Source organism: Fusarium fujikuroi, chromosome FFUJ_chr07, assembly GCF_900079805.1.
Source record: "Fusarium fujikuroi IMI 58289 draft genome, chromosome FFUJ_chr07".
NCBI classification, from domain to species: domain Eukaryota; kingdom Fungi; phylum Ascomycota; class Sordariomycetes; order Hypocreales; family Nectriaceae; genus Fusarium; species Fusarium fujikuroi.
This window is the reverse complement of record NC_036628.1, coordinates 95,465-109,462: the sequence shown is the minus strand read 5'-3', so window position 1 is coordinate 109,462 and position 13,998 is coordinate 95,465. Positions and strand designations below refer to the sequence as shown.

Below are 13,998 nucleotides of genomic sequence, written 5' to 3'. Positions count from 1 at the left end.
CCCCCAAATGATTGGTTCCACCATGATCTGCAATCTTCCAGAGCCTATACGCAGACTGCTCCGGCCAACCAGAGACAGAACAGCGCATAGTCTCGAATAGGTAGCAACCAGATAGTGAATATGACAGGCGACGGCTTCCTCGGGCTAGTTCCTAGTCAGTCTTACCTCGGATCTGACCTTCCCCTTTGTAAATCGACATGGGTAGCAAAAGTTCCTCCGATTTTGGTGCCCGGCTGCAGTGCTTATTGCCATGCAGCCATGGACTCTATGGCATAGAGGGTGATCATACCCTACAGTACTACTATCGATGCAGCAGTCTTCTAGAATCCCTCAATCCTTCCATGATTAAGGTTTACGCATGCATACACGATTCGCTGTCAAGATCGACATGTGAGGGGGCATTTGCCATGAGTTCAGCCTTCGTTAAATCGGTGAGACGAGAGTGTGAACGAAGAGTCAAGTTTTTAACTGGAATAAATGGACTACCCGCACTGCAGTGCCCTCTCTCTCTTGTGAACAGGTTAGCGCTATTTAATATGAGAGCTTTTGAAAGAGAAGGTGATTAACAAATTGTCCGGGGTCGCAAGCCATCGAAAGTCACGCAATAGGACACCAACAGTACCCCTGCCAAGCAAACATAGGGCACAGCATAGTTAATTCCCCAACACGAACACGTGCTAGCTTGATACTGCATGTGACATTAGTTGCAACTAGCGAGTAGTCAGTGTCATTGATACAAACAATGAAATCGCTCATCTCATTCAATCTCAGGTCTGTACTCTATTCCTATCTCAAGACAAGTTACCAGTACTAGATCCCTTCTTAATTTCCTCCCTCCAAGCACTCCTCTCCACCTCCGAAACACCAGGTCCCTTGTAGACACTGCCATAAAGCCCAGTAGCCCAACTCTTCCCATCAGCAGCAGCCTGACTCTCGGTGGTCTGAGACTTTAAATACTTCTTGGACGTAAAATGTCTCCTGTACCATTTTCCATATGTAAGAAGGTAGTAGAGTCGGAAACACAAGAACGCAAACTTATCGTTCTCCAAGTCTTCAGGGTAGTTGGCGCCTAGATCCACGGCAGCTGCAATTCCGGACATGACGGCGACTTCGTGGGCGTTGACAAGAGTCCAAGACGCTGCGAAGCGAGTGTGATTCTTGGCGTTGAGGAACATCATCCACGGGATGACAAACAGATAATGAGTATAGCCGTGACAGAGTTGATGCCACCAGTCCTTTCGAATGATCTTATCCTCGGCAATCTCATTATCAGTCCAGAGCTTACTGTCCCGATCCTTGTTGAGATAAATAGTCTGGAAGACATGTTGCTCAAAGGGTACCTTTTCAGGGAATTGGCTCTGGTAGTTCGTGCAGTCGAAGCACATTTCCAGCTTAGACTTGTCCTCAGGATACATCTTGATGTAGTACATGGGTCGATATTCTGTCTTTGCAAACGCCAGACGATCCGATTGGTCAGTTCCGTTGATGTTCGCAACAGCCAAATCATCACGATAAAAGTTCTCGTAGTGTTTCTTCATATAATCGGAATCATTGTGAGTGATTGTAATATCGTCGCTGAATTTTGCTGAACCCAAGACCTTCTTTTCTTTCCAGGTGGCGGTCCTGCCGAGGACTTTCTTTGCCGTGTCAGCGAGACAGCAGAGCACAATCTCGTCGTATTTCTCCTCGCCGACGGGTGCATCGGGATCACCGCCGTTGGGGTTATGATGATCTGGCATCGGGGTCCTCGCCTTGAGCTTCACAACAACGCCATTCTTATTCCTCTGGACAATTTCGGTCAACTCTGTTGAAAGCCGTACGGTGACTCCGCGAGAAACAAGATCCTTTCTCCAGGTCTCGTAGAACTCTGAGAATTTTGGAAATACAATCATGGGCGGTTTGTTGCTTATGACGGTGTTTCTATCGGACGGATACCACATTCCATAAGTCGGTGAAGTACACAGCCTCTCAAACATAATCGCAGGGACTTCAGGCGTAGCATTACCGGTGCCGAGGAACAACGCCGTCATCGGCAGAGCAATAGTGTTGGTGAATTCCTCAGAGAACAAAAAGAGCTTGAAGACAAGCTTCAGCGGAAGCAAGGCAAAGAAAATCTCAAACCAGCGCATGAACTTGAGAACGGCGGTCAAGCGACGAACTTCCTTCTCATGGCGCACCAGAAGCTGAGTTGGAAATACGTTATTCCAGAACGTCTCGTCTTTGCCGAATGAAACGTGCAGGTTGCAAGGGTCTGCGTGATAGCCCTGACGGGAGAACATAGTGACGGTATGATGAAAGATGTAAGATCCTCCTTGGACACCTTGGTTGCACCAGGAAGCTCCATGGCGTTCCTTGTCAATCGGAATGGAGAATGCTTGACCGCCGCAGTAATCAACTGCATCAATCAGGGTCACGTCGAATTTGTCTGAATGTTCCGAAAGATGGTAAGCAGTAGACATGCTGTTTTTGTCAGTATCATCCAGAATTATGGGTTGAAATCAACTTACCCAGCTGCACCAGCACCTACAACCAACACCTTCTTCCGCCCATCTCTACCTTTATCTCCGTTCTGAGCCATCAGTCCTGCGCCGTCGTGCTCAAGATCAGTATTGAACGGTTCCGGGGACATAGATACCAAGATCAATCGCTAACAAAATTATCGCATGTCTTTGACAGACCAGGAATTTCTTACAAGGACAAATTGATATATGCATGATACAAATAAGTCATGACGGGCTTGACTTTGCTGCTGACGTCAATGACTCAGGTGGGCCTGCGTGAAAAGTTTCACCGATTTGAGCTTAGAGTAGGGTTAGTATAGATCTTGACTCCACGCTAATCTTGGAGACACAGATTCTTCGATCTGGTGGGGAAGATCGATCTTGGTGACTAATAATCCGATGCGCATCCAGAGTCGTGTCGCGTGCGCGTCGCGTTGATCAGAACGCGCTGTTGGGCTGTATGGACATCTATAGATTCATGCTGAGGATATCTACCGTTTCTGGTTTGAATTGTACATGGAAATGAGAAAAGTCCTCTGGGGCTCTTCACTCACTACATATATTGGGTATGTTATTGAAACTCGTAATGCCTACGTGGTAACCCAGGGAACCTTGTTGCATGCCATGCCGCGTTCCATCTAAGTGCGATTAAATGCCTTTGTGCCTTGGAACTATTACAGATATATAGTTAGAGTCTTCAAAGTGCTAATGGCTAAAGTTAAGATCCCATATAGGTAGAGCAATAAAGTACCTTAAGGATCAAGCCATACCTACCGTTACATACTTTATTTAAACCCTATCTACTATTGTCTTTCGTGATGTTTCTTGCCATATCTTTTTTTAAAGTATAAAACGCAGTTTAAAAGCTTAGCATTAAGCCATTTGTTATCCTATTCTGCTCGGTTGGTAGCTTGATCATAAATGTCGACCCGAACCCGAGTCGGGTTGGGATGCATATCATTCACCAGTCATGCTAGTTGTAAATCTCTACATATTCCTCTCAGAATTAAAAACAAATACTCTAAGTCGCTTACAATATTGTGCGCACCTTCAATAAGCGATTTAACAATGGCACTGATGCAGCGAAAATATTGACATCCTTCTAATACTGGATAATATCGTTACCTACCCTTGACCGCCAAACTTGTGAGTCGTCACATTTACGTCTTGTAAACGGATCTAAACCGGAAACAATCTATCGATTACCAGATTAGCTTTCGTGCCGCTCGCCCCGTGATAGCCTAAATTGCTGCCTTTGGTTCAACGCGAGACAAACAAAGGATACAGCCGGGTTTAGGATGACTGCATGGCTGAGGAGAAGCTCCGGACCAATCAAAATCTTCAGGGCATCACCTCATCAGTACAAAATGACATCAACGATCCTGATAGTGAAGACCAATGATGGCTTGATCAAAGTTGTACTGGTGTGACATGAGATTGCAGATCGCTTGAACAGAGATAGCGATGGCGAGGTTCTTGTACTGTTTATCTTTGCATTCCATCGGCAACTGAAACGTGAAGTTACGCAAGTGAATCCCTTGTTTACGGAAACCTACACCATGCCTCCCTCAGAAGAAATGTCCAAAGTAGACGGCGACACCCTCCCCTCATCGCAGGTCGAAAACGCACAGGGCTACAACTCCCGCAACCCCCTCCTCCACAACCTCGACGGCCTAACCCTCTACGAGAAGAAATGCGTACTCATCAACCGCGAGATCGACGCTCAAGGAATGGGCAAATACCAATGGTACATCTGGGGTCTCTGCGGCTTCGGCTATCTGCTTGATCTCCTCTGGGCTCAGGCTTTTGGGCTTGTGCTTGGGCCGCTGCAGCAGGAGCTGGGCTTTGGAGATGACGAGTCGGGGAATATCTCGACGAGCTTTAACGCTGGGCTTACGGCGGGGGCGTTTGTTTGGGGCTTTTTGGCGGATATTATTGGTATGATGCTCTTGGGTTGTTGTCGCGTCAGGTCCTCTACCTGGAGATTCACTTCCTTTGGCGAAGATTTGTGCTGATATTTTTAGGTCGTCGCTGGGCTTTCAACTTGACGTGTCTCATTTCGTCGATATTTGGGCTTTGCCTTGGTGCATCTAATAATTACACGACTTTTCTCGTGTTGACAGCATTTGTCGGGTTTGGTGTTGGAGGAAACATTCCCATCGACACGACAATTACCCTCGAGTTCATTCCCCAGGTACGTTGAGCAGGCTCGGCAGAGGCAATTAGCTAATCCTGATAGAACAAACGCTTCCTCTTGGCCTGTCTGTCCGTCTTCCAACCTATTGGAGTCGTCCTCTGCAGTGCCATCGCCTTTGGCTTCATCCCCGTCTACGCATGCTCTCCAAATTTCTCTGAGCCTGACCCTCTAGTATCGTGCAACAATGCTGAAGCAGGAGAAGCATGCTGTTCCCGCGGTGACAACATGGGATGGCGATATCTTCTCTTCACAATTGGCGGCATCACTCTCGCCATCTTCATCCTTCGCTTTTTCGTCTTCAACTTTCGCGAGACTCCAAAGTATCTCATCTATCGCGGCCGTGACGGCCAGGCAATTGAGACGCTTCAACATATGGCCGAAGTGAACAAGAAGCAGTGTGGACTCACTCTGGAGCTATTTGAGTCACTTCAGGCGGATGATAGCTCTCTTGGAAGTGGTAATAGTGCAACTCCTGCTTTGGGAGCGGGAACAAAGCAGCTCAACATGGCGTGGTCTCAAAAGGCCAAGCTTGAGCTATCAAGATATAAGATGCTGTTTTCTAGTCCCAAGATGACTCGCCTTACAGTTCTTGTATGGTTGACGTATATCATGGACTATTGGGGATTCACTGTCGCTGGTAAGTTGAGTATGATCTTGTTGTAGCATTTCTAACAGACCCAGGCTTTTACCTGCCTAGCATTCTTGCCCTCAAGAACGGCGCTGCATCTGTCAGTCTTAAATCGACTTATGCTGCCTACATCTACACTTATGCACCTGGTATCGTCGGCGTACTCCTCGGCGCAACTCTCTACCGCATCCCAGCCATTGGCCGCAAGTGGACAATGGTGCTATCAGCTGCACTAATGGGCATATCCATCATTCTCTTCTCAACAGTCGATACGCGTGCTAAGAACGAGGGTCTCTTCACTATGGAATACTTCTTCCAGTCCATGTTCAACGCCGTACTCTATGGCTGGACCCCTGAAGCTTTCCCTGCGCCCATACGTGGGACAGCCTGTGGTATTGCAGGATTTTGGGGCCGATTGTTTGGTATCGTGAGTCCATTGATTGCACAGCATCTGTATGGACGCACGGGCGAGAATGGACAGGGAGATATCAACAGTGTGCTATATCTTGCTGGTGGCGTTATGCTGGGCTGTGTAATTACAACGGCTCTGTTGCCGAATGACATGATGGAGAGCAAGGACGAGAGGTCATGAGGACTTGGATTCTGGCATTGCATGGTTCCCGTTGAACTTGAATTATCTTCATAGCAAATTCCAACTAGCCTTTGCCTACGTAAAATCATACTGTCAACCAAAAGTACTCTCAGTGAAAATTGGTTAGGGCAGAGATTTGAGTCACTCAGGGTCGTGTCCAATAAAAACGCTAAAAGTTCTGTTATTCTATTGCATTTATGTACTTGATTGTATTTAATTCCAATTTCCCTTTTAGTCCTCGCTCTGGTAGAACTGAGGAAGCTTAAACAGCTTCTTGGCGTTATCCTTTCCAATCTTTCTCTTATCAACATCATTAATAGCCAGACCATCATACCACGTGCAAGCATCTGAAAAGTTCTCGAAAGGATAATCGATAGAGAACAGAATGCGATCAGCTCCAACCTCTCCAAGACAGAACTGAAGTGTTGATGTAGAGAAGTGTCCACTGGTCGTGATCCACAAGTTGCGGGCAAAGTATTCTCGGATAGTCAACTTGCAAGACAGACCAAGAGGCTTCTTGATATCCTCAAACCAATGGTTAATTCGCCACATGTCGAAGGGAATATGCTCGCCGAGATGGCCGAGAACGATCTGGAGCTTGGGATGTCTGTCAAAGACACCGTTGGTAACCATACCGAGTGCGTGAAGGCTGACACCCTGGGCGAAGCTCAGAGGAGGACCAATGAGCCAGCTGCGCTTGGCCCAGAGCTTCTCGTGGATGGAGCCTGTGGGGTTGCGGGGGTGGAGGTAGAAGGGGACGTCCAAGTCTGTAACTGTTGACCAGAAGACATCCCACTCAGGGCCGTCGTAGAAGATCATGTCGTCTCCGTCTGCACCAGCTCGTTGAGTGTCGTTGACAAGAGCACCCTTGAAGCCATACTTGGTGACAACTCTTCGGAGCTCCTCAGCAGCTTCCTTGGGGTCGTGCATAGAGAGAGTGCTGAAGCTGTTAGTGACGTTATGGATATGTGACATATGACTTACGCAAAAGCACCGAGACGATCAGGGTGAGCCTTGATGGCATCGGCGATATAATCGTTGACCTCAACAGCTAGAGCCTGAGCCTCCTTGGGGTCCCAGACATCTTGCACACCGGGTGCAGTGTATGAAAGAATTGTGTAGCCAACGCCATGTTCGTTCATGTACTTGATGCGCTGGTCTGTGATGTCGTTGATCTCGGCAGCGTGCTTATCAGGGTCGATGGCAAAGAGACCAGCCCACCATCGTGTTCGCTCCTTGTGACGGGGGAGAGCGAAAGCTTCCTCAAGAGCAACCTTGCCGAGCATGATGAATGTGATATGTGTGAAGTGAAGATGATGAGAGAGAGTGAATCGATGATGGGTATGTTTTGTTATCTGGAGTCAAACATGGACATATATATTCAACTCGATAACTATAAACACGATACAATACCACCATATGAGACCGCATTACCCCGTTCCGGATAATGCACCCGCCTCGTACAGTAAATTCCGTTGATTCCGTTTGGACGAGCGGATAATGCACCGTCAATGCTAAACCTTAACAGGAACGGCATTTGCCCGCGGTCCGATCAGTCTGCGGGGTAAGATCGTCACCCACTGATTACAGTGGGAGCGCTCACTAAGGAAGATCCGAAGTCCACTATCGGAAGTCGGAAGCAGGGTCACGGAGCGACACATTATTGAGATAAACTGCAACGCACAAGCTTTGAGACAGCGCAATTCAGAATCATCACAAGATCACCCAACGAAACGTCAAAATGGAACAGTCGTATTCTGTGCAGAGTCCCTCGGATCAGTCGGTTCAACCGCACGTTATCCAGTTCCTCCAGGCCTTTTATGCCGTTTCCGACACTCCAGGGGAGACCGACAAGTATGTAGACATGTTTGCAAAGGACGCGACGTTTGTTCTCGCATCAAAGAAGGCTTCAGGTCACGCCGGTAAGTCTCTCGCCAGGTGTACAGGCAGTAATTGACGGTGTAGAAATCACCACTTTGAGGCAAGGAATGTGGGAGGCTGTTGCGTCGCGGAAGCACACTCTCAACAAGGTGTATCCGTTTGGCGCGGGTTCAGACGAGGTCATGCTCCATGGTTCAGTGGCTTTGCAGCTGAAGAATGGCGGCTCGGCAGAGATTGAGTGGGCGGGGAGGGCCGAGTTGGAGAAGACGGCTGCTGACGGGAAGTATCGGCTCAAGTTTTATCAGGTGTATTTGGTGAGGACTTTGCTACAAATGAGAGATTGTGATGCTAATGATTGATAGGACACTGGAGCTGCGGCAGCATACAAGAAATAGACTGATAATAGAATGAAATATTTGTCATCAATGATGTACAGTTGGTGCGAGTTTTCAGCGACGTGATGCCTTGTGAGCTGCTGAAGCAGTAATTTATGCAAGCCTGGATATTGCGATGAAGCAGTAGATCTGAACATCCTAATCTTCTGAGGTTGATCAAATCGAGGATCAAATGGCGAGATACATCCTACAATCGCGATGTAGAGTAGAGTACCTCTACGAGCTCAGTGACGAGCAGTTCAATAGTACATGAGCATCACCCAGATTCCTTGAGGATGGTTTAAGAGAGTGAATCTTTATGTATATGAAGTCAGATGCTACGACTACATATCACGCTTCTTAAATTCTTCCCGGTAGCGTGTCAATCCAGGTAAAGTGAGCTTGGAGTTGAGCTTTATGTCGACGACACAAGGGACTGGGCTCTTGTTACACCTGTTGACCTGTTGCGATCACAATACCACGGTCTATGAGGCTAACAAGATTGACAGGTGCCTTCAATGCCGCCTCTGTAGCCTCTAATACTACAAGATAGTGTCCATACGATGAAAAGGTTGGATAATAGCTCGGGGGTCAGGGTTTCCCTCGGCAACCTGCACATAATCCTACGTCACAGATATGTAAACTAATGAACGGGTACCTGAAATAGACAGCCAGTCAGATTCTGGACTAGCCCGCTGCTGTCAGTATTAGACTTGACAAGGGCCTACAGATGCCAATCGTTGCAAACCCCCGGATCTTGCCGGATATGGGAATAGTTGAGACGCTTGGAAAGCGGCCACCCTAGGTGATCCACCAGGATGATCGAAAGTTCGACCAGGGGTCTTGAAAGGTTCATAGTCCGGTGTATTGGTGTGAACTAGTCATAGCCTCGATCTGCCTGCAGCAGAGGTGGAGACATGAAGTGTGATGAATCGAAGGCGACAGTTTAATGAACCAATTTAACATTTTGAAAACCGACTATGACAAAGCTAAGATATCAAATTCCCAAACTCCTCTTTTCCCATTTATGCACCGACAATGACACCGTTAGGCAGCTCAAGACCCAGAGGCAGACCGTTGAGGAAGCCACCGGCGTACTTCTCTCCTTGTGCCTTGGCCAACTTCTCCTCGATATCCTTGTACATATCATATGTGTTCATCTCCTCGATGGTGAGGACCTCCTTCTCGTTCTCAACCTTGTATGTAGAGATGTCCTTGTTGACAGAGAAGCCTGATACAGTTAGTTTGGATCACAACTATGGAGTATAGAGTGACTTACCAATTCGCTCGTTGATGTTGTATGCAGCCTTGGCAGCAGCGGCTTGAACACGGGTAGCTCGGGGGAGGCGGACCTTGTCGTAGACAGACAGAGCCTGCTTGACATCACCGTTGAAGTATCGCTTGCTGAACAAGATGCCAAGAGCAGCAGCATCTTCAATAGCCATGCATGCACCCTGAGACTGATGGGGCATCATGGGGTGACCAGCATCTCCGAGAAGGCAGACGTTCTCCTTGGCGATGTAGGGATAAGGCTGGTGAACCCACAGACGCCAGGGCTGGATCTCCTTTCCAATGGCAAGATGTCCAAAGACTTGGCGGTCGAGCTCGGGGTAAGGCTTGAGGAGATCCTCGGTGGGGAGGTCCTCAGATCCCCAGGCCTGTGTAGTGTAGTCACCCTGCTCGCGGGGGAAGAAGCAGTAGTATGAGAGAAGCTTGCCACCGTTGCAAGGAGAGAGGACGATCTTGTCCCACTTTCCTTCTTGACCGCCCCAGTACTCGAGAGCACTGTTTTGTGAGTAGTCGACGAGACCAGCCTTGACAGCCTCTTCGGTTGTGACGTTGCAGTGGAGGCAGCTCTGGTCAGAGGGCTTCTTCTCAGGGTTGATGCCGAGGATCTTTCGTACAGCAGAGCCAATACCATCAGCACCAATGATAAGATCGTGCTTGGCAGTGACACCATTCTCAAAAGTGATAGTGCCTGTGGGGAAGTCGATAGCGGAGCACTTGTGGTTGACCAGTAGCTTAGCAGGGGTACCCTCTCCCTCGCCCATAGCAGTATCCTTGAGCATAGCGTGCATGTATTGCCTGTGGAACATGTTGTACACGAAACCCCATCGCTTCTCGTAGTCATCGAGATCGTACACACTGACAGGCTCGCCGGTCTTCCAGTCGCGGTTGATGAGCTTCTTGAGAACGACGGGGTCACCCTTGGCGACGTCGACGTCCCACTCGTGCAGCCAGCGGGTTCCGTTGGCGGCGCAGGATACTGAGGCGCCGACTTCACCGGCAAAGTCTGAGCGCTCGTAGATGGTGACGTCGTGGCCTGCGCGGCGGAGAGCGATGGCTACTGACATGCCACCGATGCCACCGCCGATGACACCAACATTGAGGCGCTTCCAGTTGGGCATCGTGGGGGCGTTGTCCTTGATCATTTTGAAGGTGTGAAGATGTGATATGGATTGTTGTGAGATGTGAGATGAGATGAGATGAGAGGCCGAGAGTGAGTGATTGTGGGATGAGATGAGATGTTATTGTATTGAATGAGTTGATGATGATGAATTGATTCGAGTTCAAGTCGAGCAACCATCACTATTTAGCTTCCTCTCGTCCAAACGTTATCTACCCCGGATCGCCAACCATTCAGAGTTCATACCCGCCCTGCAACCACTATCAACAACTTGAACCGCCTGCGGCTGTAATTTTCGGAAGTTCCGTATTCACGATAGGTTATCTAGAGATAGCGGAAGTCCACAGCACGGAAGTGGTGCGATATCCGCTAGCGTCGGGTAGTGCACTGCACCCGTTTTACTGATAGCACCCGCGTATTTGCGGTAACCTCTGTGCGGATCTGCGGATCGTGGGAGATTTCTGGGGTAGTCACTTGATCAATTGTACCGATGGTTAGCGGAGGTTGATGCGAGGTGTCAGTGTCGATTATCACGAACAGCGATATTGAAGATGGTGATTGTTCATACAGGCTCATCAATTCATACAGTTCTACAGACAGCTAACTCATGATAAAAATGGATACGTATCCCATAACGACACATTCAACGTCTCCCAGTCCAAACTAAAATCACCACCATCAGGCTGCTGAAACACCCAATCCTGCATTGAATCATCCATCATCTGACCAGTCTGAGCATCTGTGAATGGAAACATTGTATCCAGCATCTGCTGGGCAGATTGCGAGCCTGCAGTCTCAGGTGGTGCATCCAGACTAAACAGCTTGGAGACGTAGCGGCTTCTTCCACTAGATGCCTCGTTTGCTCGTCGCTTGTCAATAGCCCCAGACAGAGTTGTCAGAATGTCAAGATAGTGCGCTGCTTGTGGACTCTGAGTTGCTAAATGCCTGAGGACGTCTTTGGCGCCTTCGAATGCGTTGCTGATGTCTGATTCAACCGGGTATTTGGCGAATATCTCTAGACCGAGTACGAGTCCTGATGCGAAGACGAGGGCTCTGTAAGCTGTTAGAATGTAGATCTTTGTAGATAACCAGTGAACTTACTTCATAATGCACATGTTCCCTTGTAGTAGCCCCGCGTTGAGAGCTTCGGAACATGTTTGTGACAGATACATCGCTGCATCAAGACACGCAGCGGCCAACTGAGTATGGGCTCCCTTTCCAAGACCCTTGGATGTAAGTGCGGAAACCAAGAACGGTCTTGAAACGAGCATAACAGCCAGATAATACAGACACGACACGTAAACCTTGGCAATAGCTCCGTGTTGTTGCGTCACTGTTCCTGGACTGGGATCTGCTGAGGGTATCTTGACCGAAGCAGGAAGCTCTCGTTTCCAGCGTTCAATATCTTGGAGGAACTGCTCGACAATGGCAGTCGTAACCTTTTTCTGGTCATAAAGCGTATCTGTGATATCGTTGATGATGGTGGAAACTCTGTTTGAAGCCATCAAATGCTCGGTGATGCTATCGCCCTTTTGCGCGACGTCATCCAGCTTACTACTGCTATTCGATCGGATCTGGGCAGAAGCGGATGGTCGGCCGAGAAGCGAATTAACAAGCTTATCAAGGATACACACGCTCATCCATACCCGCAGCCTAAGCCATTAGCCGCATCCGAATCACTATAAAGGCCCAAACTTACTTTGCCTGATCCTCCGGTCCTGGCTTCGCAGCATAAGACTCTCTGCTATGCAGACCCAGAGCGAGAGCGGCTTTTGCAGCGACTCCGAGATACATAAACGCTGCGTTTCTTCTGCACTCGCCGAGCATGAAGAATGCCATGAGGAGGAATGTGCGGACCATGTCTAGGTCTGGATCTTCGAGGAAACCGACGAATGCTTGGCTGCGAGCGCGGCGGAAATATGCTTGGCCTATTGTTCGGGCGCTGGAGAGGGACTCGCATTGGGCGCCGATTGCGATTACTAGGTCGACTGAGGCTTGTTTGAGAGGTGAGAGGTTGGGAGAGGGAGAGCAGCCTGTGTCGTCGTCTAGATTGAGAAGAGTTTCGAGTTCCGACGCGTCAAAGACGTGGATTAACGCTTCGGTCTGCTATCATCAGCATACACTCGATAATTGTTTGTGTAGACATACCACTACGTAATAAGACCTTAAATATTGCTGTTTTTGATCTGGACTTAATCTCATCGCGCTCGTCTCATCGTGTGTTGTAGCTGTAGGCGATTCAATCTCAAGCATGGTGTCGCTCTTCTCATTGTGAGAAAATGCCGACGGTCCAATTTGTTGGGACACCAAATTCCGCACAATCTGCAGAAACGAGATTGACGCTGCGCCTCCAATATAAACTAACAAATAAGCATTTCATCGGCAATTGCGACAGGCTTTCATACCTCTTTCGCCTCTCGAGTTGAGCAGCATTCGCGGTGGATTCGACGCTTCAGTCTGGCTGTCCTTCTCATCATCCTGCTGCGAATGCGACGGCGACAACGGTCTATACCCCTCATCCGTCTCCATCGGCTGACTGCTCTGATGCGAACTCGCACTCATCTGCTCCGTCGTCGCCGATCCCGCCGCCGCAGCCTTTGCAGCTTCAGCACGAGCTCTTGTTCTCGACCCTCTCGGAGCATAGGTGATGAAGCACTGCGACTCAAGACCGCGACGAACGCATTGCGTACAGGGCGCTGAGCCGCTGCATCTCTTCTTCGTCTCGCGACACAGGTTGCAGGCTTCTGCTGCTCTTTGGCGTTGGTGCGCTGGGACTATTGGGCGAGGCATTGTGGTTTGTGGTGGTTTGGGGATGTTTGTGACGGAGACTGGGGGGCATTCCGTAGAGATAAGGGCGATGAGAGGGCGTACGTCCCACCGGCTTCCGATGGGGTTCCGTATGTGATAAGCTCCCCCCCCGAAGACTCGGTTTAGGCTACTGATAGTGCCGTTTGCGGGGTAGAAGTGCTGTGATTTCACTGGTTGGGGGATTGCGCTAACTGAAGAGCTTGAGCGTGATGACAAGGGCTCAGAGATACCGAGAAGCCCGATTGAGTGGAGTCATGACTGGAGAGGACCCTTGAGTCTCTTGCTTTGTCTCTTGCTCAGTAGTCCGTTCTATTCAGCCTTATCGGCGTCAAGCAATAGTGGTCTCTTCCACGTGTTGGCTCCGTTTTTGCGCTTGAGTTCGTTCACCTGGGGATTTTGGAGAAATGACATCATTCCTGGGCTTCACATAGCTGGAGTCACGAAAATAGTACTAAAATAAATCATTCACTGTTCTGTGACAGATTTAACGAGCAAGTAGCATCACGTTGAAGTCAAAGAGTGATTTAAATATCCACTGCTGAATGAGCTCCAGACTTGAACCAAAGTATACCCAGTGCACGCTCGGCTCCAAAGTTGAATTGTTACTCCT

At 48.9% G+C, this 13,998-nt stretch overlaps 6 protein-coding genes; 2 read left to right on the top strand and 4 right to left on the bottom strand.

Annotated features, from left to right (window-relative positions):
• Positions 1–791: 791 nt before the first annotated feature.
• Positions 792–2,629, bottom strand: FFUJ_09119 (related to flavin-containing amine oxidasedehydrogenase; the record flags this gene model as incomplete). XM_023580104.1 has 2 exons in its annotated part: positions 792–2,460; positions 2,508–2,629. 2 exons carry the CDS (start codon positions 2,627–2,629, stop codon positions 792–794), a joined length of 1,791 nt encoding a protein of 596 aa, XP_023432940.1.
• Positions 2,630–4,060: 1,431 nt separating this feature from the next.
• On the top strand, positions 4,061–5,918 carry FFUJ_09120 (related to 4-hydroxybenzoate transporter; the record flags this gene model as incomplete). XM_023580103.1 has 4 exons in its annotated part: positions 4,061–4,439; positions 4,526–4,695; positions 4,741–5,335; positions 5,380–5,918. 4 exons carry the CDS (start codon positions 4,061–4,063, stop codon positions 5,916–5,918), a joined length of 1,683 nt encoding a protein of 560 aa, XP_023432939.1.
• Positions 5,919–6,149: 231 nt separating this feature from the next.
• On the bottom strand, positions 6,150–7,204 carry FFUJ_09121 (related to 5-carboxyvanillate decarboxylase; the record flags this gene model as incomplete). XM_023580102.1 has 2 exons in its annotated part: positions 6,150–6,858; positions 6,903–7,204. 2 exons carry the CDS (start codon positions 7,202–7,204, stop codon positions 6,150–6,152), a joined length of 1,011 nt encoding a protein of 336 aa, XP_023432938.1.
• Positions 7,205–7,659: 455 nt separating this feature from the next.
• On the top strand, positions 7,660–8,194 carry FFUJ_09122 (uncharacterized protein; the record flags this gene model as incomplete). XM_023580101.1 has 3 exons in its annotated part: positions 7,660–7,840; positions 7,884–8,113; positions 8,162–8,194. 3 exons carry the CDS (start codon positions 7,660–7,662, stop codon positions 8,192–8,194), a joined length of 444 nt encoding a protein of 147 aa, XP_023432937.1.
• A 1,004-nt stretch (positions 8,195–9,198) lies between these two features.
• Positions 9,199–10,605, bottom strand: FFUJ_09123 (related to salicylate 1-monooxygenase; the record flags this gene model as incomplete). XM_023580100.1 has 2 exons in its annotated part: positions 9,199–9,404; positions 9,453–10,605. 2 exons carry the CDS (start codon positions 10,603–10,605, stop codon positions 9,199–9,201), a joined length of 1,359 nt encoding a protein of 452 aa, XP_023432936.1.
• Positions 10,606–11,185: 580 nt separating this feature from the next.
• Positions 11,186–13,370, bottom strand: FFUJ_09124 (related to nitrate assimilation regulatory protein nirA; the record flags this gene model as incomplete). XM_023580099.1 has 5 exons in its annotated part: positions 11,186–11,633; positions 11,682–12,233; positions 12,280–12,683; positions 12,729–12,940; positions 12,986–13,370. The coding sequence occupies 5 exons, from the start codon at positions 13,368–13,370 to the stop codon at positions 11,186–11,188; spliced, it is 2,001 nt and encodes a 666-aa protein (XP_023432935.1).
• Positions 13,371–13,998: the final 628 nt, after the last annotated feature.